The sequence below is a fragment of the Penicillium brevicompactum genome (genome assembly GCF_028827555.1).
Source record: "Penicillium brevicompactum strain IBT 35665 chromosome Unknown utg000001l_segment0_segment0, whole genome shotgun sequence".
Taxonomy (NCBI): Eukaryota; Fungi; Ascomycota; class Eurotiomycetes; order Eurotiales; family Aspergillaceae; genus Penicillium; species Penicillium brevicompactum.
Window position 1 is genome coordinate 6,759,948 of NW_026623203.1, and position 15,598 is coordinate 6,775,545.

At 48.6% G+C, this 15,598-nt stretch overlaps 7 protein-coding genes across 7 annotated transcripts; 2 read left to right on the forward strand and 5 right to left on the reverse strand.

The window, feature by feature from the left end:
- Positions 1-253: 253 nt before the first annotated feature.
- N7506_002139 (M28 family metallopeptidase) lies at positions 254-1,764 on the forward strand (the record flags this gene model as incomplete). The annotated part of the gene is made up of 2 exons (XM_056951435.1): positions 254-325; positions 373-1,764. 2 exons carry the CDS (start codon positions 254-256, stop codon positions 1,762-1,764), a joined length of 1,464 nt encoding a protein of 487 aa, XP_056817350.1.
- Positions 1,765-2,089: 325 nt separating this feature from the next.
- Positions 2,090-3,382, reverse strand: N7506_002140 (uncharacterized protein; the record flags this gene model as incomplete). Its single annotated transcript, XM_056951436.1, has 1 exon — positions 2,090-3,382. One exon carries the CDS (start codon positions 3,380-3,382, stop codon positions 2,090-2,092), a length of 1,293 nt encoding a protein of 430 aa, XP_056817351.1.
- Positions 3,383-3,856: 474 nt separating this feature from the next.
- N7506_002141 (pyridoxal-dependent decarboxylase domain protein) lies at positions 3,857-4,912 on the reverse strand (the record flags this gene model as incomplete). Its single annotated transcript, XM_056951437.1, has 1 exon — positions 3,857-4,912. The coding sequence occupies one exon, from the start codon at positions 4,910-4,912 to the stop codon at positions 3,857-3,859; it is 1,056 nt and encodes a 351-aa protein (XP_056817352.1).
- Positions 4,913-7,042: 2,130 nt separating this feature from the next.
- Positions 7,043-8,555, reverse strand: N7506_002142 (uncharacterized protein; the record flags this gene model as incomplete). Its single annotated transcript, XM_056951438.1, has 2 exons — positions 7,043-8,469; positions 8,525-8,555. The coding sequence occupies 2 exons, from the start codon at positions 8,553-8,555 to the stop codon at positions 7,043-7,045; spliced, it is 1,458 nt and encodes a 485-aa protein (XP_056817353.1).
- A 760-nt stretch (positions 8,556-9,315) lies between these two features.
- On the reverse strand, positions 9,316-10,182 carry N7506_002143 (uncharacterized protein; the record flags this gene model as incomplete). Its single annotated transcript, XM_056951439.1, has 1 exon — positions 9,316-10,182. The coding sequence occupies one exon, from the start codon at positions 10,180-10,182 to the stop codon at positions 9,316-9,318; it is 867 nt and encodes a 288-aa protein (XP_056817354.1).
- Positions 10,183-10,823: 641 nt separating this feature from the next.
- On the reverse strand, positions 10,824-12,327 carry N7506_002144 (uncharacterized protein; the record flags this gene model as incomplete). Its single annotated transcript, XM_056951440.1, has 6 exons — positions 10,824-11,026; positions 11,079-11,199; positions 11,253-11,595; positions 11,651-11,844; positions 11,908-12,143; positions 12,201-12,327. 6 exons carry the CDS (start codon positions 12,325-12,327, stop codon positions 10,824-10,826), a joined length of 1,224 nt encoding a protein of 407 aa, XP_056817355.1.
- A 1,323-nt stretch (positions 12,328-13,650) lies between these two features.
- Positions 13,651-15,306, forward strand: N7506_002145 (uncharacterized protein; the record flags this gene model as incomplete). Its single annotated transcript, XM_056951441.1, has 6 exons — positions 13,651-13,888; positions 13,947-13,975; positions 14,028-14,156; positions 14,210-14,626; positions 14,676-14,860; positions 14,916-15,306. 6 exons carry the CDS (start codon positions 13,651-13,653, stop codon positions 15,304-15,306), a joined length of 1,389 nt encoding a protein of 462 aa, XP_056817356.1.
- Positions 15,307-15,598: the final 292 nt, after the last annotated feature.

The following is a 15,598-nucleotide window of genomic DNA, read 5'->3' on the forward strand; positions in this document are numbered from 1 at the left end:
ATTGCCAAGATCCGTCGGGGTCCCGCCTGCACTCACCTCTCCGGCCACACTCCGGCCACACGCCGGCCCTATGATAATGCTTCTCTCGTCTGCACAAGCGCAACAAGCTCCTTGGCTCCCCCTCGTCTTATCAAACATAATCGCACCTTATCATCGCGTGATGATTCAGGTAGACTTCATCTGCCGCATGGGCAGGTATAAAATCACCCATGCTGCCGGCTCTGAATGATTATCGTTTCTCGGACTATTCAAGATGAAGTGGCTCTTCCTGGTTTATCACCTTTCTGTAGCTTTGGCTGGCAACTCGAAGCCTAAAGTCACACCGGTATGTACGCATCCCAACTGTGATCACTCTATCATCTGACAAAGAAGGATAAACTCTCTTCCTTGATTCGACTGGATGATCTCCTGAAGGGTACCCAAAAGCTCGAGGATTTCGCCTATGCGTATCCAGAGCGCAATCGTGTCTTCGGAGGCAAGGCGCATAATGAAACAGTTGATTTCCTCTACCGCGAGCTGAAGAAGACTGGGTACTACGATGTCTACAAGCAGCCTCAGGTGCACACTTGGACTAGTGCAGAGGCCTCTCTGACATACGATGGGAAGCCCATCACTATTACTTCCATGACTTACAGTCCCAGTGTTGATATCACTGGAGACCTTGTCTTGGTTTCAAATGTTGGATGTGCTGCATCCGACTACCCGAGTGATGTGGCTGGTAAGATTGCCTTTGTCAAGCGTGGAGAGTGTACTTTCGCTGAGAAGGCGCTCCTTGCTGGTGCGGCCAAGGCATCTGCCGTCATTGTATACAACAATGCAGCTGGGTCCCTGAGTGGAACACTGGGTGGTGTATCCAGTGAATATGCTCCCATTGGAGGAATCTCCCAGACAGACGGCGAGACCCTACTCAGTGCCGCAGCTAACGGAGCTGTGAGTGTCTCTCTCGAAATCGACAGCAGAGTCGAGAACCGAACCACTTTCAACGTCATTGCAGAGACAAAAGGTGGCGATCACAAGAATGTCGTCTCCCTCGGAGGTCACACCGACTCCGTCGAAGCCGGCCCTGGAATTAACGATGATGGCTCTGGAATCATCAGTAACCTTGTCGTTGCGAAGGCTCTGACCCATTTCACCGTCAAGAACGCTGTGCGATTCTGCTTCTGGACTGGCGAAGAATTTGGTCTTTTGGGCAGCGAATACTATACCTCGCATCTGAGCGCCGCCGAACTGGCGAAAATCAAACTTTACCTCAATTTCGATATGATCGCCTCACCCAACTACGCCATCATGATCTACGATGGCGACGGAGATGCCTTCAACCAAACCGGACCTGCTGGCTCCGCCGAGATTGAAGCTTTGTTCGAAAACTACTTCAAGTCCAAGAAACTACCCTACATCCCAACTGCCTTCGACGGTCGATCTGATTACGATGGGTTCATTTCTCGCGGTATCCCTGCTGGTGGTGTCTTCACTGGCGCTGAGGGTCTCAAGACCGAGGAAGAGGCCAAGCTGTTTGGAGGGCAAGCTAATGTCTCTTATGACGCCAACTATCATGCTGCCGGAGACAACACCACTAATCTCAACCACGAGGCATTCCTTCTCAACTCTAAGGCTACTGCTTTTGCCGTGGCGACGTATGCTAACAGCCTCGCTTCGATTCCTAAGCGGAATGCAACCGTTGCTGGTCCGTTGGCTAAGAGAGCTCCCAAGTCGCATGCTCACACTGAAAATACTGGTTGCTTCCACTCGCTGGTTGAGATCTAGAGGCTTTCTGCAGAAAACTATTGCAAGAGGAAGGACATAAATGACAAAAACATTGATATTCCCTCGAATTGACTTGGCCGTTTCAACGTGATTTCTATAGCAAGTATACCTATTATGTTGCGTCGATTATGTTGCGTCGATCACCGGCCCCATTTTGAACTCGTCAGTAGAGAACGCTGAAACCGTAAAATGACAGAAAACTGTGTGCAATAGCACACAATCCAAGATACCAGTAAATCTAGTACCCTGAACAGGGGTGCAGTGTACAAAAGGCAAGGGAAAGAAATGAACGACCCCAGGAGACAAATCATCAGCAGGCATGGATCTATTCCTGATGGGAGTCCTCAGAATTTGAGGCAGGCTGTCGTCCAGACTCCTCATCGCCCGAATTTTTCGATCTAGAGTTGTTCTTCCGAAATGACTGTGGAGACAGGAAGCCGACTAAATGACGACAAGTGTAATCAATCGGATCCCGCAATTTCTCAAACGTCGTGGAAAAGAGACCAGTCAAGCGGGGGAGCGAAAGAATCACAGCTAGAAAAATGGCAAACCCCACAACGGATAGAATTACCATGTGCTGGAGTACATCTGTCGGGGGCGCACTTTGCATGCTATAGATGCTAGCTGCGAATGCCAGTGGTTGGAAGATAACAGTGGCATATGTGAAAAACTTGACATTGTTGTTCTGCTGGAAACTGCGCTCAGAAACTTGATGATCGTACTTGTTCTTGGTCTCGTTCCTCGCATACTGTAAGTCTTTGAGAAGTGAGGATAGGTTTGTGCGCATTCTGTTGAGTCTCCTTTGTGCATGGTGACTCAATTGCAGAGCTTTGTTGATTGCGTCGCGGTATTTTCTTTCGTCCTTAGTTGTCCACCTTGGCTTTTCTGTGCCACGATTCTCCTCTCTGTTCTCCCAATCTTTGACAACTTCTGAAAAGCCCAGAAGATCTCTGTCTAAATTTTCCAAGACTTCATGCATAAGTGCCAATTCTATGAGGGATTTGAAATAGCGTGAGGGATCAAAATAAGTGAAGGGATTTTGTTCATTCCCAAGGGCCTCCCTCGGCGTCTTTTGAGTGTCCTTGTGCTTCTGCATGCGTCTTCGAACCTCTTGAATGATGTTTGTAGCATTTTCGTTTAGCTGAGTGACGATTTGATAGAAAAGAATCAGTTCGAGAACTTTTCGCTGCTGCCACACATCATTTCTGTTGTTACCACCAGAAAACAAGCCATTCTGAGATTTGGTATTTAAAGCCAAGAACTCATCGATATTTCGCTTGGGCTGCTCTCCTGGGTAATGTTCGACAAAGAGACAAGTCCAGAATCGGTCAAAGAAGTCACCGTGAATTCGAAATCCGAGACTTGCGCGACGGAGTTCTAATACCGGAAAGTCCGAGTTTTTAGGTGATGAAACCCCCCCTGCGTTCCGGTCTGGGGCAATCGCAATACTGGGTTCGTCACTTTGAACAATTTGGAGGAAGCTGCAATGGAATTCAGTCTCCCAACAATTCGTTGCTCGGGTTGTTTTGTCTTCGACAAGTACTGCACAACTTGTGTGACGCTCGAAAAATAATCGAATCGATAGTTTCTCGGCGTCAGAAGAAATATGGTAACACATATCTTCCAGATCAGTTGGCGCATTTTGAAACCAGAGTACTCGCTTTTTTGCTGTTCGCTCGTCTCTCAATTGCTGCAGTCGGTGCCACGATCTCCTGATATCGGTGTCTCGATAAACATGCCCCTCACGTTCACCCTTCGCCTTTGATTTTTTCCCCACGTCAATAGTAAGATGTCGAAACTTGGGGTTGTCAGGTGGAATGGGATTGGGCCCCTGGTCTGGTTGCTCATGTCCTTTCGAGTGGTTGGGAGCAGCCCAGGAAACAGGACTTGAATATTCCGAGAATGGGCCAAGCTCTATTTTTCCATGGGTGTGATCAGCCTGAGGGAGTTGAATGTGTTAATTTGGCCCCTTACCGTCCCAATGCAAAGGCTTGAATCCAAGGAAGCTTGGGTAGTTGTAGAGCCACTCTTCCTTTAAGTTGATTATACTCCCATGGTCAACCTGATCGTTGAATGAGACCGTTCCATCGAGTCACCTGAGATTATCACCTGCTTCATCTGCTGGATTGAAGCTCATATAAGACATCGAGTCAAGACTCAAATCCGAAAGTAAATACAGAGTCTCAAAGGGGACGTGTAGCAGCGAGTCACGGCGGGGCTTTTGGCTTTCATCTGTACCAGCAGTGTTCAGTCGCTCGGGAATGAGACCATTGGAAGTTATACTGCCCCCAAGAGTCTCTTTGAGGCTATTGAGCTTATCTTTGTACTTCTCATTTGTCGACCTAGGATCTCGCCGAGCCATCAAAATACTCAGTCCGCGGTACAATGGGCTGTTAGTCTCTTTCCTGTCCAGAATCCAGGGAAATTGTCGCTGAATTCTCAGACAGCGAATCCATCGGGCGTCATTTTTATCCAGCATTGTCTCGCCGGTGATCTCGTAAAACAAGGCTGTATCACGAGAATGGAGCTCAAATCTTGTCTCTCGGGAGGATCTTGTGACCGCCAACATCCGCTGTGTGGTGGCATCGTTCTTTATGGTGAATCTCTGAGTGATCTCCTTTCTTACTCTCATTGGCTCATAGGTATAACGGAGACGATCCCATTCGTTCTTCCAGTTAATCCTTCTGGGAGGCCCACGTGTGGCTTTGTTCGCTGTTACATTCCCTTGGGTCCAGTTGAGCATCTTTGAAACTCCGTTGATAGCATTCCAAATCCAAACATGATCGTCCAGCCGAAAGTAATCAATACCACTTCGGTGCCCATGGGGCCAGGCAAAGGAATCACGCTTATCTTCCTCGTCAAGGGACTGAATCCATCTCATGGCTAAGTTTTGTTCTCCTTCGCCCAATAGATCATCAAGCAGATTGTCTTTTTTGTTGTGTTCATTCAGGAAGTTCCAATAGGCGTGTAGCTTCAGAAGTTGAAATGGAGTATCTGTTGGGCCATTTGGCAAAAGCTCGGGAGACTCAGAAATCGCCTCGCCATTCACTCTGTAGTTCTTCGCAAATTTTCCCGTGGCGGTATTAACGGCCTTGGTGAAAACCCACCGAAGATGGCTCCTGCATTGATCTTTGATCTGCTTGTGCATCGGATGCTTGCTATCCAATTTGGTCGCAACGCGATGAGAAATTTGAATGCGAAACAGGAAAAAATCAGAATAATAACTCGTGCAGAATTAGGATGCAGCTCACTTACAAGCTTGCAGAGACCGAAACTCTATGACCAGACATGTCGCCGCACGTCATTGCTGTGGCCTCATCATTGATGGGAATCATGCACACGGAGAGGATATGCTCAACGTTCCTTCCATATGAAATGTCTTTTCAGACAGGAAATCAAAAAGGCCATTTGGAATTGCTGATTTAGTATCAGTATCACGCAGGAGACGATCAATGTCCACATCTTGTGCCTTCAAGACCAGATGCTCCCATTTTGAATCGTCGCGTGATAAGTGAATTAGTTTGTATCCACAGACCAAATCAAGAGTTCCGTTCTTAGGTATAGCCCTGGGAATTGCACAAACCTCGGGATCTACCTTGACTGCTTTTCCATCAACGAAGAGACCCATGACGACGGCCACAGCGTTACCGTGAGGTTGTTTATCGCTGCTCCGAAGGGAATGGATTTTGACAAATCCGACACCACCTGGACCTGTCGCCCATGCGTAGTCCTCGGTCTCGTCCATATTGAATCTTGCATTGTTGTCAACCGAGTCCTCTTTTCGGATCAGAAAATTCAGATCGAGGGAAACATGAACCGAAATTTCCCCGTCTCGTAAATTAGTGAATTGCTGCTGCTGAATAGCGACTCCGCCGCTCACGGCCCACTGCTGTGAGAAACTGAATTGCCCTCTGGAATGTAGTAAGGCCCGAGGCCATTGGTTGCGCAGCCAGCATGTAGTGATTTCCAGCTCGTTGAAGCTCCAATTCACATCAGGTGATCCAATATCTGCACCGAATCCGTAAGCACTCTCGGCCATTTCTAGCAGATCTTTGTAGCGTTGTGTCGGGTTTGCTGGCTCAGAAGTATACTGATGGTCAATCATGTAGACGGAAGATCGGGCGTTCGGAAGGTAACGACTGATTTGCATTGGCTGGCCGTACTCCGTAACAGTCGCTGTGGTTCCTTCATGTCCAAAGGACAAGTGAGTTGGTTCGATGGCAGAGTTATTGTTAGATTCCAGGGCAATATGGGAGAATAGCTCGTCATCCCTAGGTGCGTAAGGATTGCGTGAAGAAATATCACCGATCTAACAAAATTTCAGCTTTCGCTGCTGAGGAGGGGTCGATTCAACGTACGTATTTCTCCACCTCTATTTGCGAAGGCTTGGAGTGATATTGGTCCACAGAAAGAGGTGGAAATGGCGTGGATGAGGGCGCGGCATTTTCTTCAAGGTACCCCGAGCTATCGGCCATTCTCACAGTCTGGGTAGAGAGTCAGCCGAATTGCTCAAAATCACTTCAGAGAGGGATTCTGTTGATTGGATCTTCTGTGAACCCCTTTTATGCTAATCTTTAGTTGCTTTTCATTTTCATTTCCTTTTTCAGCCCACTTAGCAGTACTGATGGAATATCAGCGGGTATCTCGACTCGTGCGTCTTCAGATCCCGAGGTGGCTCTAATGCATGCACCCTGCAAACCGATCACACTGGACAGCCATGGTAATTTTAGCACAGCGGCACAGTGGTTCTGTATCCCGTATGATCCTTCAAGGTGAAACGCAGATGCTCAATCAAAGGCAATCTTAAGTGGATTCTCTCAGCATGTAGCAACCTTCACTCAGCCAAGTCTTCACCGTGACCTAGCTCGGGGCTTGTCACCTTGCTGCTCCTAGCATTTGCAGAGTTTGCAGTGCCAGGAACTCTCAGCTTGAACCGGAGATTTCGGAATCAAACGAACACGTTAATATACATCATAAATTATCTCCACCAGAGGCCGTTACCACATTCCGAACTTTGCGTCCACCGAGCCCGCACCTGGGAAGCTAATGCAGCTTATTGCAGATTCAGCTGTGCGCTTTTCAGCAATGCACCGATGACCTTTTTCCAAGATCGAGGAATTGCGGTCGCCAAGAATAGTTGTTTAGATACCTGCGTGCTGCGGCTGAAAAGCGGGGCAGCGAATCGTATTATTATGAATTAAAATAGAAATTGAGAACAAGGAGAAGACAAACAAATACGCATGGGCATTCCATCGAGCGAGGAACTGCTCTCAACCAATCAATCAGCCAAAGCCTCAAAGTCCGCATGAACTGATGATAAAACTCCGTTCACCAGTGACATTTCATCCTCTTGCGGGACCCCCAAAGCGCCTTCTTGCCAGCTCACAATGCAGACCAAGCTTCCACCCTTGACACTTACGACATTGAACTCGAGCGGAGCACTGATAGGATTGGCAGGGCGGGTAAACAACATTTTCTCAACCTTGATCCCATGCTGTGTATCGCCAAGACTGTCTTGGAAGGCAAGCAAGTTGCTCAATTCATACGAGCAATCCCGCTGTTTCCCAATCTTCCCCAGAGTCCAATTGCGGATGCTAGGTGCGTATCTCAGTAGCCCAACTGCTTGATCTTGTAGTCTAGTTCCGCACTCGGCAAGCTTTTGAGTCATTGAGCTCGCGGCTGTCCACATTTCATCGGACAAGGTGCGCCCGGCTGTGTCGAAGGCACGTGGATGAGTCTCATAATGGGCATTTACGAAAAGACCCCATTCCTCACTTGGGATGCCGATAGACTTGCGCATATCAACTGCAGTCCCGGAGACAAAATTGGTTATACCGGGATCCGGGATGGCTTTGCTCAATGCCCGGACGATGAACTGGTGCATTGTTGCCGTGAGCTTGGTGCTGTGGCTCCTTGCAACCTGCAAAGCCTGTTGCACAACTTGAGCATCGATCTCAAGGATTCTCAATCGACTCGGTGGCGCAGGGGGTGATTTGAAGAAGATCGATGAGCCGGTCCAAGTTCCAGCATTTACTGGACTGGCAGTCGGTCTAAGACCAAGCAGGTTTGTTATGAAAGCTGGAAGGTACACTGCTACCAGCGGGGCAAGCAGAAAGCTCCATGAGATTGGTAGCCTCTCAGGGGTGTCAAATGGATCGGACAGAGGTTGATTAGGGGGTTCAACCAAGAAAGATCCCGTGTGATCCGTTTTGGTAGCCTTTCGCCATCCATCCAAGAAAGTCCGATGGAATCCCATTGCACTCATGCCATCACCAAGAGTATGAGAGAATGAGAAAACCAGTAAAAGGCGCTTAGTCGCCGAGCCAGGCAATGACTCGAGTGGAACCACGATGACTCGCCACGGTGGTATGTCAGCAGGCCACGGTCGATCAAGTATCGGCGGCAGGACATTTTCAAACAATTCGAACTCCTTTGTATGTTCCACTCTGTGATTCTCGGTGATCAAAAGGTGGTCATGGAGATCGATGCTGGAGACTGATTCAAAGGCCGGCTGTTCGGTGTGTTTGTCCTTGACAACCACGCTCAAAAAGGGGTGTTTCTCTATGCAATGTCTCAGAGGTTGGATGAATGACCAAGGAGAGGTAATGTCGGTCTCTTCATTCTCAACCTCATAAATGCCTGCAATGATGAGTGCGTTGTAAAAACCGACATCCTCGCGACTGATTGTGCGTCGCTCATTGGGACCTGATCGGTTGTTAACTATGATCTGCAGAGTACGGAGTAGAACGTCGACACTTACTTGCAAATCTCGAAAATCGCTTGTTTAACATCTTGGCCTTGCTTGGTATGCTTGTTCCACAAACGCGTTGGCAGGGGAAAGCCGAGTGTACCGGGATCGGGGGCGGGAACGCTTCGGTAGGCACCAGGCACCAGGCACCAGGGGCGAATCATTTGGTCCCCACCTGAACAAGTTTGTATCCTTACGTAACTTTCTCGAAGGACCTTGGGGCTCTGTTTGAGCGCTGATGAATCGTTTGCATACCTCACAAATTATTCATGAGTAAAATGTCGGCGAATTGAGGTGCGATTGCGCGCCAACTTGTCATGCAGGGCCGTAGAGATTCAGTGGATATCGGACTGAAACCCTAAATCATGCATGCAGATCGGGATCAGACATCTCCAACGAGGAATGAAATCGCGTATAGATCCAAGTACACCGCAGGGCTTGCGGAGTTTGTGTGAGTCAAATCACATAACACCCGGTGCTTCAAGAGCAACCTTCCACGTTGGAGGTGTGTGCACAAGAGTGGAAGTAGCCGAGAGGGTTGGGACTGAGACAAAAGCGAAGAGAAAGAGTGGGAGATTAAAGTGTAGATGCGATGCTGCAATCTTCTATCCAAGAGTCGCCTTGACCTCGGCTGTTCCGAGGTTTGATCTCCCGATGCTGCCACAATTTGCAGGCGCCAATACACGTGACCACCTTGCCTTCCCGAATAGGCAATTCTAGTGCTTATGTAGTCGTTCTACTTGAAAAATGTGGTCCTTTATTTTTTTGCATCTTGAGCTCTTCCTCAATTATTTGGTTTTTATTTAAAGCTTCTTGTTTACTTCATCCACGTTACAGGTGATCCCATCTTTTATGTCCTCGGCTTTTTCGTTGCCCCCGCCGTCTCCATCATCTGAGCTATCGTCATCTCCGCTTTCTCCGCTTAGGCCGCTCTCACCGCTCTCGCCGCTTTCTTCACTTTCTTCCGCCATCTGTCGCGGCTCGCCTAGCATGGTCCCGTGGACTATAACCGCAGCCAAGCCGCCTGCGCGCGGATACCACTCGCCATCAACATGGAAGCGGACCTGTATACCTTGCTTCGTATACAGAACATTGAATCTCTCCTCATGCTTGATGTCCGCAGAATGGAATGGCTCTCCATGCTCTTGATCAGACCTCAGTGTTTCCACGCGCAAAGTAATACCCGGGGCAAGGTAAGCCGCAGTAAACAAGGCCTCCGCATCCCAGACCTTCACTGCAGCAGGTGTTTTTCCATCATCGCTTTCTCCATCATGTGTTGGAAAATTAATCGCAAAAGCCTCTATATTTGGCGGCTGGAAAGATCGAGTGCCGTACATGGACGACATCCAATTGCCAACATCATAATAAACATGGTTCCACATAAAATAGACCTGATCGCGCCACGGTGTGTGCAAGGTATTTGTATCAGAGTCCCGTGGAAGTTGATCGCGCTCTTCAAGAGTGAGTGGCTTGATTTCATGCACCCAAGCTTCGAAATCGCCGATCGGTGGGCTGTTGCATTCTGGGGTTGGTCTTTGGATTGGCCAAGCGAGGATGAGAAGCTTTGCCACGGTGAATTGTGCTGGATCTTCTGAGAATCCAATCTTGCGGATTGCTGGGGTGGGGAATGGATTGAGCTCCCCAGGGCCGAGATTGGCGAATGAATGCATGTCTAGAGCGTTAAGGGCTAGTCGGCTACAAGGTAGAGACAAGAAATGTTTTGTGAACAGATTGGCGTGTTATTTCACAAAATAATGGGGATATTTAAGCTCTTTAGAAGTTTAATGTAGTGAAAAGAACTCTATGGAAATTAGCAGACTGGTGTCACTTCTAGCCCCCCGGGGGCCGGGGCGGGGCGAGGCTGACACCTAGGCATGACTCACATCATACCCACGCTGTGTAGTGTGGAGGTATCGATTGGCTAACCATTTTGTCATACCATTGGGACCTTTTTCAATCTTCCTTCATTCTTGATGGTCAAAGTTAGCAGCAGTAATTAGGTATCACAAAAACCAAAATGTGGGTCTGAAGGCCAATTTTGGAAAGAAAACCCCCTGGAAGAGCGTAGTAAATGTCAATGGCAACCTTGGAATGAAGCTTTTACTGCCTTTTGACCTGCTCTCTGATATGAAAAAAATACACGCAAGCGGTGACAGAGACCTGGGGACTTATAATCCATTCACAGTCACATTCAATAAAAGAAGTATAATAGTTATGTAAAGAAGAGAAAGTAAAAAGTCAGGTGAAGGTATGAAAATAATGATAGATGCAGAGATAATCAAGATCAGCATCAGACATAGCATCTCAACAATCATTTCTTCCCAGGCAAAAGAATTTGCTTCTCCTTCTTGATCTGCTCGACGACGCTAATGTCAATCTTGAGAACATTTGCAACGGTGTCAGAGGGAGTCAGTGCAAGCCACTGGGCAAGGGAGATATCGGCAACACGGTCACTCTTGTAGAGCTCAATCCAAACAAGCTTCTCAGTCTCAGAAGTGTTCTCAATATAGTGGCCTAAGAGTCTCAATTAGTCCTTGGCCTTTGGATTAGAAAGGAATTTACGTACCGCTGTTGTCGGGGAAAACAGCAGTGTCACCAGCATGGAAGTCAAAAGTGCGGGCCTTGGAATCGCCAATGAATACGGTCGCGCGGGCCTGGCCTTGATGGAAGTAGAGCCATTCCTCGGCCTTCGAAACGATCAGTAGGTGTATGAATACATAAACGCAGTGGTGGAACTCACATTAGGGTGCCAGTGAAGTTCACGGAGACCCTTGGGCTCAAGCTCAACAATGGCAGCGGCAATGGTCTTTGAGATAGGGAAGTTGGTAGAATCAATCTTGCGGAAAGTTCCACCGTGGCCGGGCACGGGCTCAGACTTGTGCTTGTAGGTGTGGAAGACATATGAATCGTCCCCTCTCAATGTACCCTCGGGGGCCTTGTCAAGATCCTTGCTGACGGTGCCGTTGAGAATGTAGGGGAATTTGGTGGGAACTGAGTCAAAGACCTTAGGGTCAACGCCGAAGTTCTTTGCGAGAACATCGCGGGGGGTATGCGCAATCCAATCGTCGACCATGAAGGTGGTTCTACTTGGTCAGCTTGTTGCCCGAGTCTGGTCGGTGTGAGATTCAAGGAACATACCCGATCTTCTCAAAGTCACCATCATCAAAGGCAAGGAGATACTCGTTTTCATCATCCAGACCCTGGACGTTGTGGGCGACGCCCTTGGGGAAATACCAGATGTCTCCAGTTTCAAGAACTTCAGTAGTAAAACCACCGTGCTCATCAACACCAGAGAGCAGGAGCGACCCGTTATAAACAAATCCCCATTCCGCCTATTATCCAAAGTTCAAAGGTAAGCTTAGTGTCCAAGATCATAGATTGTCAGAAACACTAACAGTTCTGTGCCAGTGCAACTCTCGAATGGCACCCTTCTTCAAGTGCTGCTGCGCACCAGCAATATCGTGACTCTGTGGCAAGTCCTGAATAACTTGCTCTCTGGACCAACCGCCCGGGAACAGTCTGGTTTGGGACTCAGAGAAACTCCACTTCACGTTGGGCACAAATCCATTATCGGTGCTCGCGGTGCGGAATTGATCAGGGTTCTGGACATCAAGAACTCTGTTGGTACCACCTAATTGAAGACTTGATCAATAAATTCTCGAGTCACAGGAAACTCATCGAGGCTCACCTAGGATAGGGGCGCCTTTGCCACCACTGATCGGCTGGTCACTACCACCATCATGTCTCTTGGCCTTGGGGACCGCAAAGGCAGAAGAGACGAAAAGTCCAAAGAGCGCAAGGCTTTGAGGCTTCATCGTAAATCAAATCAAATATTTGCACAATAATGGAAGACAAAATTGCCTGGTTGGGGCCAAGAGCGGTGCAGCTTTATGGTTTAAGTATCGATTCCCTAACTCATTCGACCCCTCCATATCTATGCCGTGATCGGAACTCAGAATGTGAATTTGTCGCTGCATGCCACTCGGCTTTGGATGCCGCTGATCTCAATGAAATGCAACCATCACACAGCGTGCTAGTCGAAACTATAACCTGAATTATTGAACCGTAGATATGATGCAATTCAGGAACATCTCGCCTCTGGCGGACGACTTCAGTGAACAGGCCGTGGATCGACAGGTCTCAGGGCGAATTTAGACAGGTACCACTTAAAATTGGGAATATAACAACATTCTTGGCGTCATGTTGAAATAGATGCAGGGTTCGCCCGTGCACCCCGGTAGACCAGGGTCTCATGGGGAAACTCAAATGTCGATCCAGGGATTTGACAGATACCTGTATGGACGGCACTGCCCGGAGCTGGAGAAATGCGGGATTTGAGAACGGGAATAGGTCTGGAAGCTGCCCTGGATCACCTCATCCGCTCCCTGGATGATTAGATCCCACATGTCTTGGCGCCTTGGCATCCGCGGATCATTCCTATCTTTCACCCCATATCATCTCTTCTTTCTCAGCAGTTCGCTCAAAAGCACCAAAGAAGCTTTGCTTGGACCTCCAGCCCTCGGTCCCGGGCCTTGGGTATGAGCGTGAGAGGTCAATCTCTACCTCCTGTGTTTTCCACCTTTCCCAATCTGGAAAGGAATGTCTCTTTGTGCCCTAACCTCTTGTCCCAATAGCCTCGGTGGCGTTCCTGGTTGGGTTGAGCTTAGATGTCGGCCGCAACTTCCTGCCAGTCACACACCTTTTGTATTCGAGCTATTGAACTCAAGAGCTCATGGGGTTTGTGATATGGTTTCTCACTACTCTCCCACTGCCCGACACAAACTTCAATCACGACATCTCGTCAACATTGAGATCTACTAGTCAACTCTTGGCTCCTAGAAAGACTGAAGTCGACCGACGACAAGCATGGCTCGTAGTGTCGAGTCGGCACCCAAACTCGTCGCGTAGAGGAATGATTCGCCGTTCGAAGATCTACCACGATCAGGGAATTTGGAATATCCCACCTCGCGATGTGCCCTTCTTGCGTGCTTTCTGTTGTTCCTGGCGATTCATTTCCAGGAGAAGAGCTGATGAAAAGTTCTTTCTCATCTGAAGGCGCACTGGGACCTGTATATAAGCCATTGAGATTTCCCGCAAATCTGCTCATTCCAACGCATACGGTCTCATTCTTTCTCAACATGAAGTACTCCATTGCTTCTCTTGCGTCGCTCGTGGCCTTCGGAGAGTGCCTTTCTTTGCCTCCACTTATCCCCACCATTCCCGGTGTCACTGAGGCTCTGACTACCAACGCTCCTCCTTTGCCTATCTTGCAGGTCCCGACTCCTCCTCTGGAGAGTCCTCCTTTTACTCCCAGTGACATCAAGCCCAAGAAGATTGGATATTTTTGGACTGGTTCCGCTGATAAGTTCCACAAGGGTAGGATAGCCGTTCAAGACAATAGTACTTTTAGCATGACATTGACCTTCCTTCGCAGATTTCCTTGCCACTTACAGTCTGGATGATGTGGGTCTTACCAATTGTGTCAACTGCTTCCAATTCACTAACTTGAGACTAGGATACCTTCGGTACACTTTTGTGGGTGACGGATGTTCCCTCTAGTGGAAACGATCCCCACCATCTTGGACCTTCCCTCGACGGAAAGACCCTTTGGGGTGGTGGCCTGCTCTCTCTCTTGAAGACTCAGGTATTTCATGGCTGCAAGTTTAGTTTATAGTTCTCAGCCTAACATACCCATAGGACACTGGATTCTACTTTGATACCTCCGACCCATACCGCCCCAAGTTCTTGAAGAGCAACCGTGGTATCCTCGGGTCCATTGCTGATGAGGTCCGTGCTAAGCCTGACGGTGGCTTCTTCATTACCTACATGGGTTCTGCCGTTGGTACCTCTCCCGGTCGTCTCATCGAGACCGATGCCAACTTCGACATTATCCACGAATGGCCCGAGGATGTGGAGGGAACCCTCAACATTCTTGGTCAGCAGTTCTCTCCTCACGGTCTTAGCATTGACTGGGAGAAGAAGCTGATTCTTACCTCCGATTTCGTTGAGCCCATCACTATCCTGAAGCCCAGTGCTGGTGTGCGTCACGCCGATACCCTCCGTCTTTGGGACCTGGACTCGAGGAAGATTCTTAGCACCCTCACCATCCCCAATGTAAGCTATTTTCTCCAATCCCGATTTGACCTCTTTCTAACTCATTTAGGGTGGCGGTATCCAAGATGTCAAGTTCATCCCTGGTCACCCCGAGTCCGCCGCTATTGCCACTGCCGTGCACTTGGGTCAACTCTGGGTCATCTACCCTCTGCGCAAGGATGCGAACGGCAACCAGGGTGTGATCGAAGAGCTCTACGACCTCGGACCCAAGGCCCGCGACACCATCGCTATCTAGTAAGTCCTTGGTTTAAAATGCATTGCAAACATGATCGCTAACTGTTCCCTTCAGTTCCGACATCAGTCAAGACGGCAAGTACTTCTACGCCACTCTGACGACCGCCAACCACGTTGCTGCCCTTGACATCAGCGACCTGAACAACATTAAGCGCCTTGATGACCCCGATGAGGACCAGCCCACCGTCGGCCCCCACTACATTAAGGTCACTCCCGATCAGAAACACTTGGTTGTCACCGATTACTTCGTGCAGACCGGCGAGATTGGTATCATCAACACCCCTGCTGACTTCAAGGCTCTTTACATCGATCTACAAGAGGATGGAAGTCTTTCTTTCAACCGAACCATTGACTTCAGCAAGGAGTTTGCCAACCGTGGCGGAGCTAAGCCTCACTCCAGTGTTGTCTTTGATCTCACTGACCCTGAGAACCCTCTTTACTACTAGACTGTCAAGTCTAATGTGAAGTGGTAATGTATTGAGCCTTTTAATGGTGGCTTGGAGATGTGGACATGTTTTTCTCTTCTTTATCTGACATTGCCTTCGGGCTGTGTATTAGCTATGGTTGATATTCGACTATTTATTAATATATACTAGTGGACAAATTATATCCTTGTAAATCAATATGAAGCTATTCAAGTAGCGCAAATGGTATCGAAATAGATCGCTTTTGAATACTTCGCATTTCAGTCATCCACTGGTCTACCAGGAGGTGTTTATTCCCAGCTTGACCCTGACT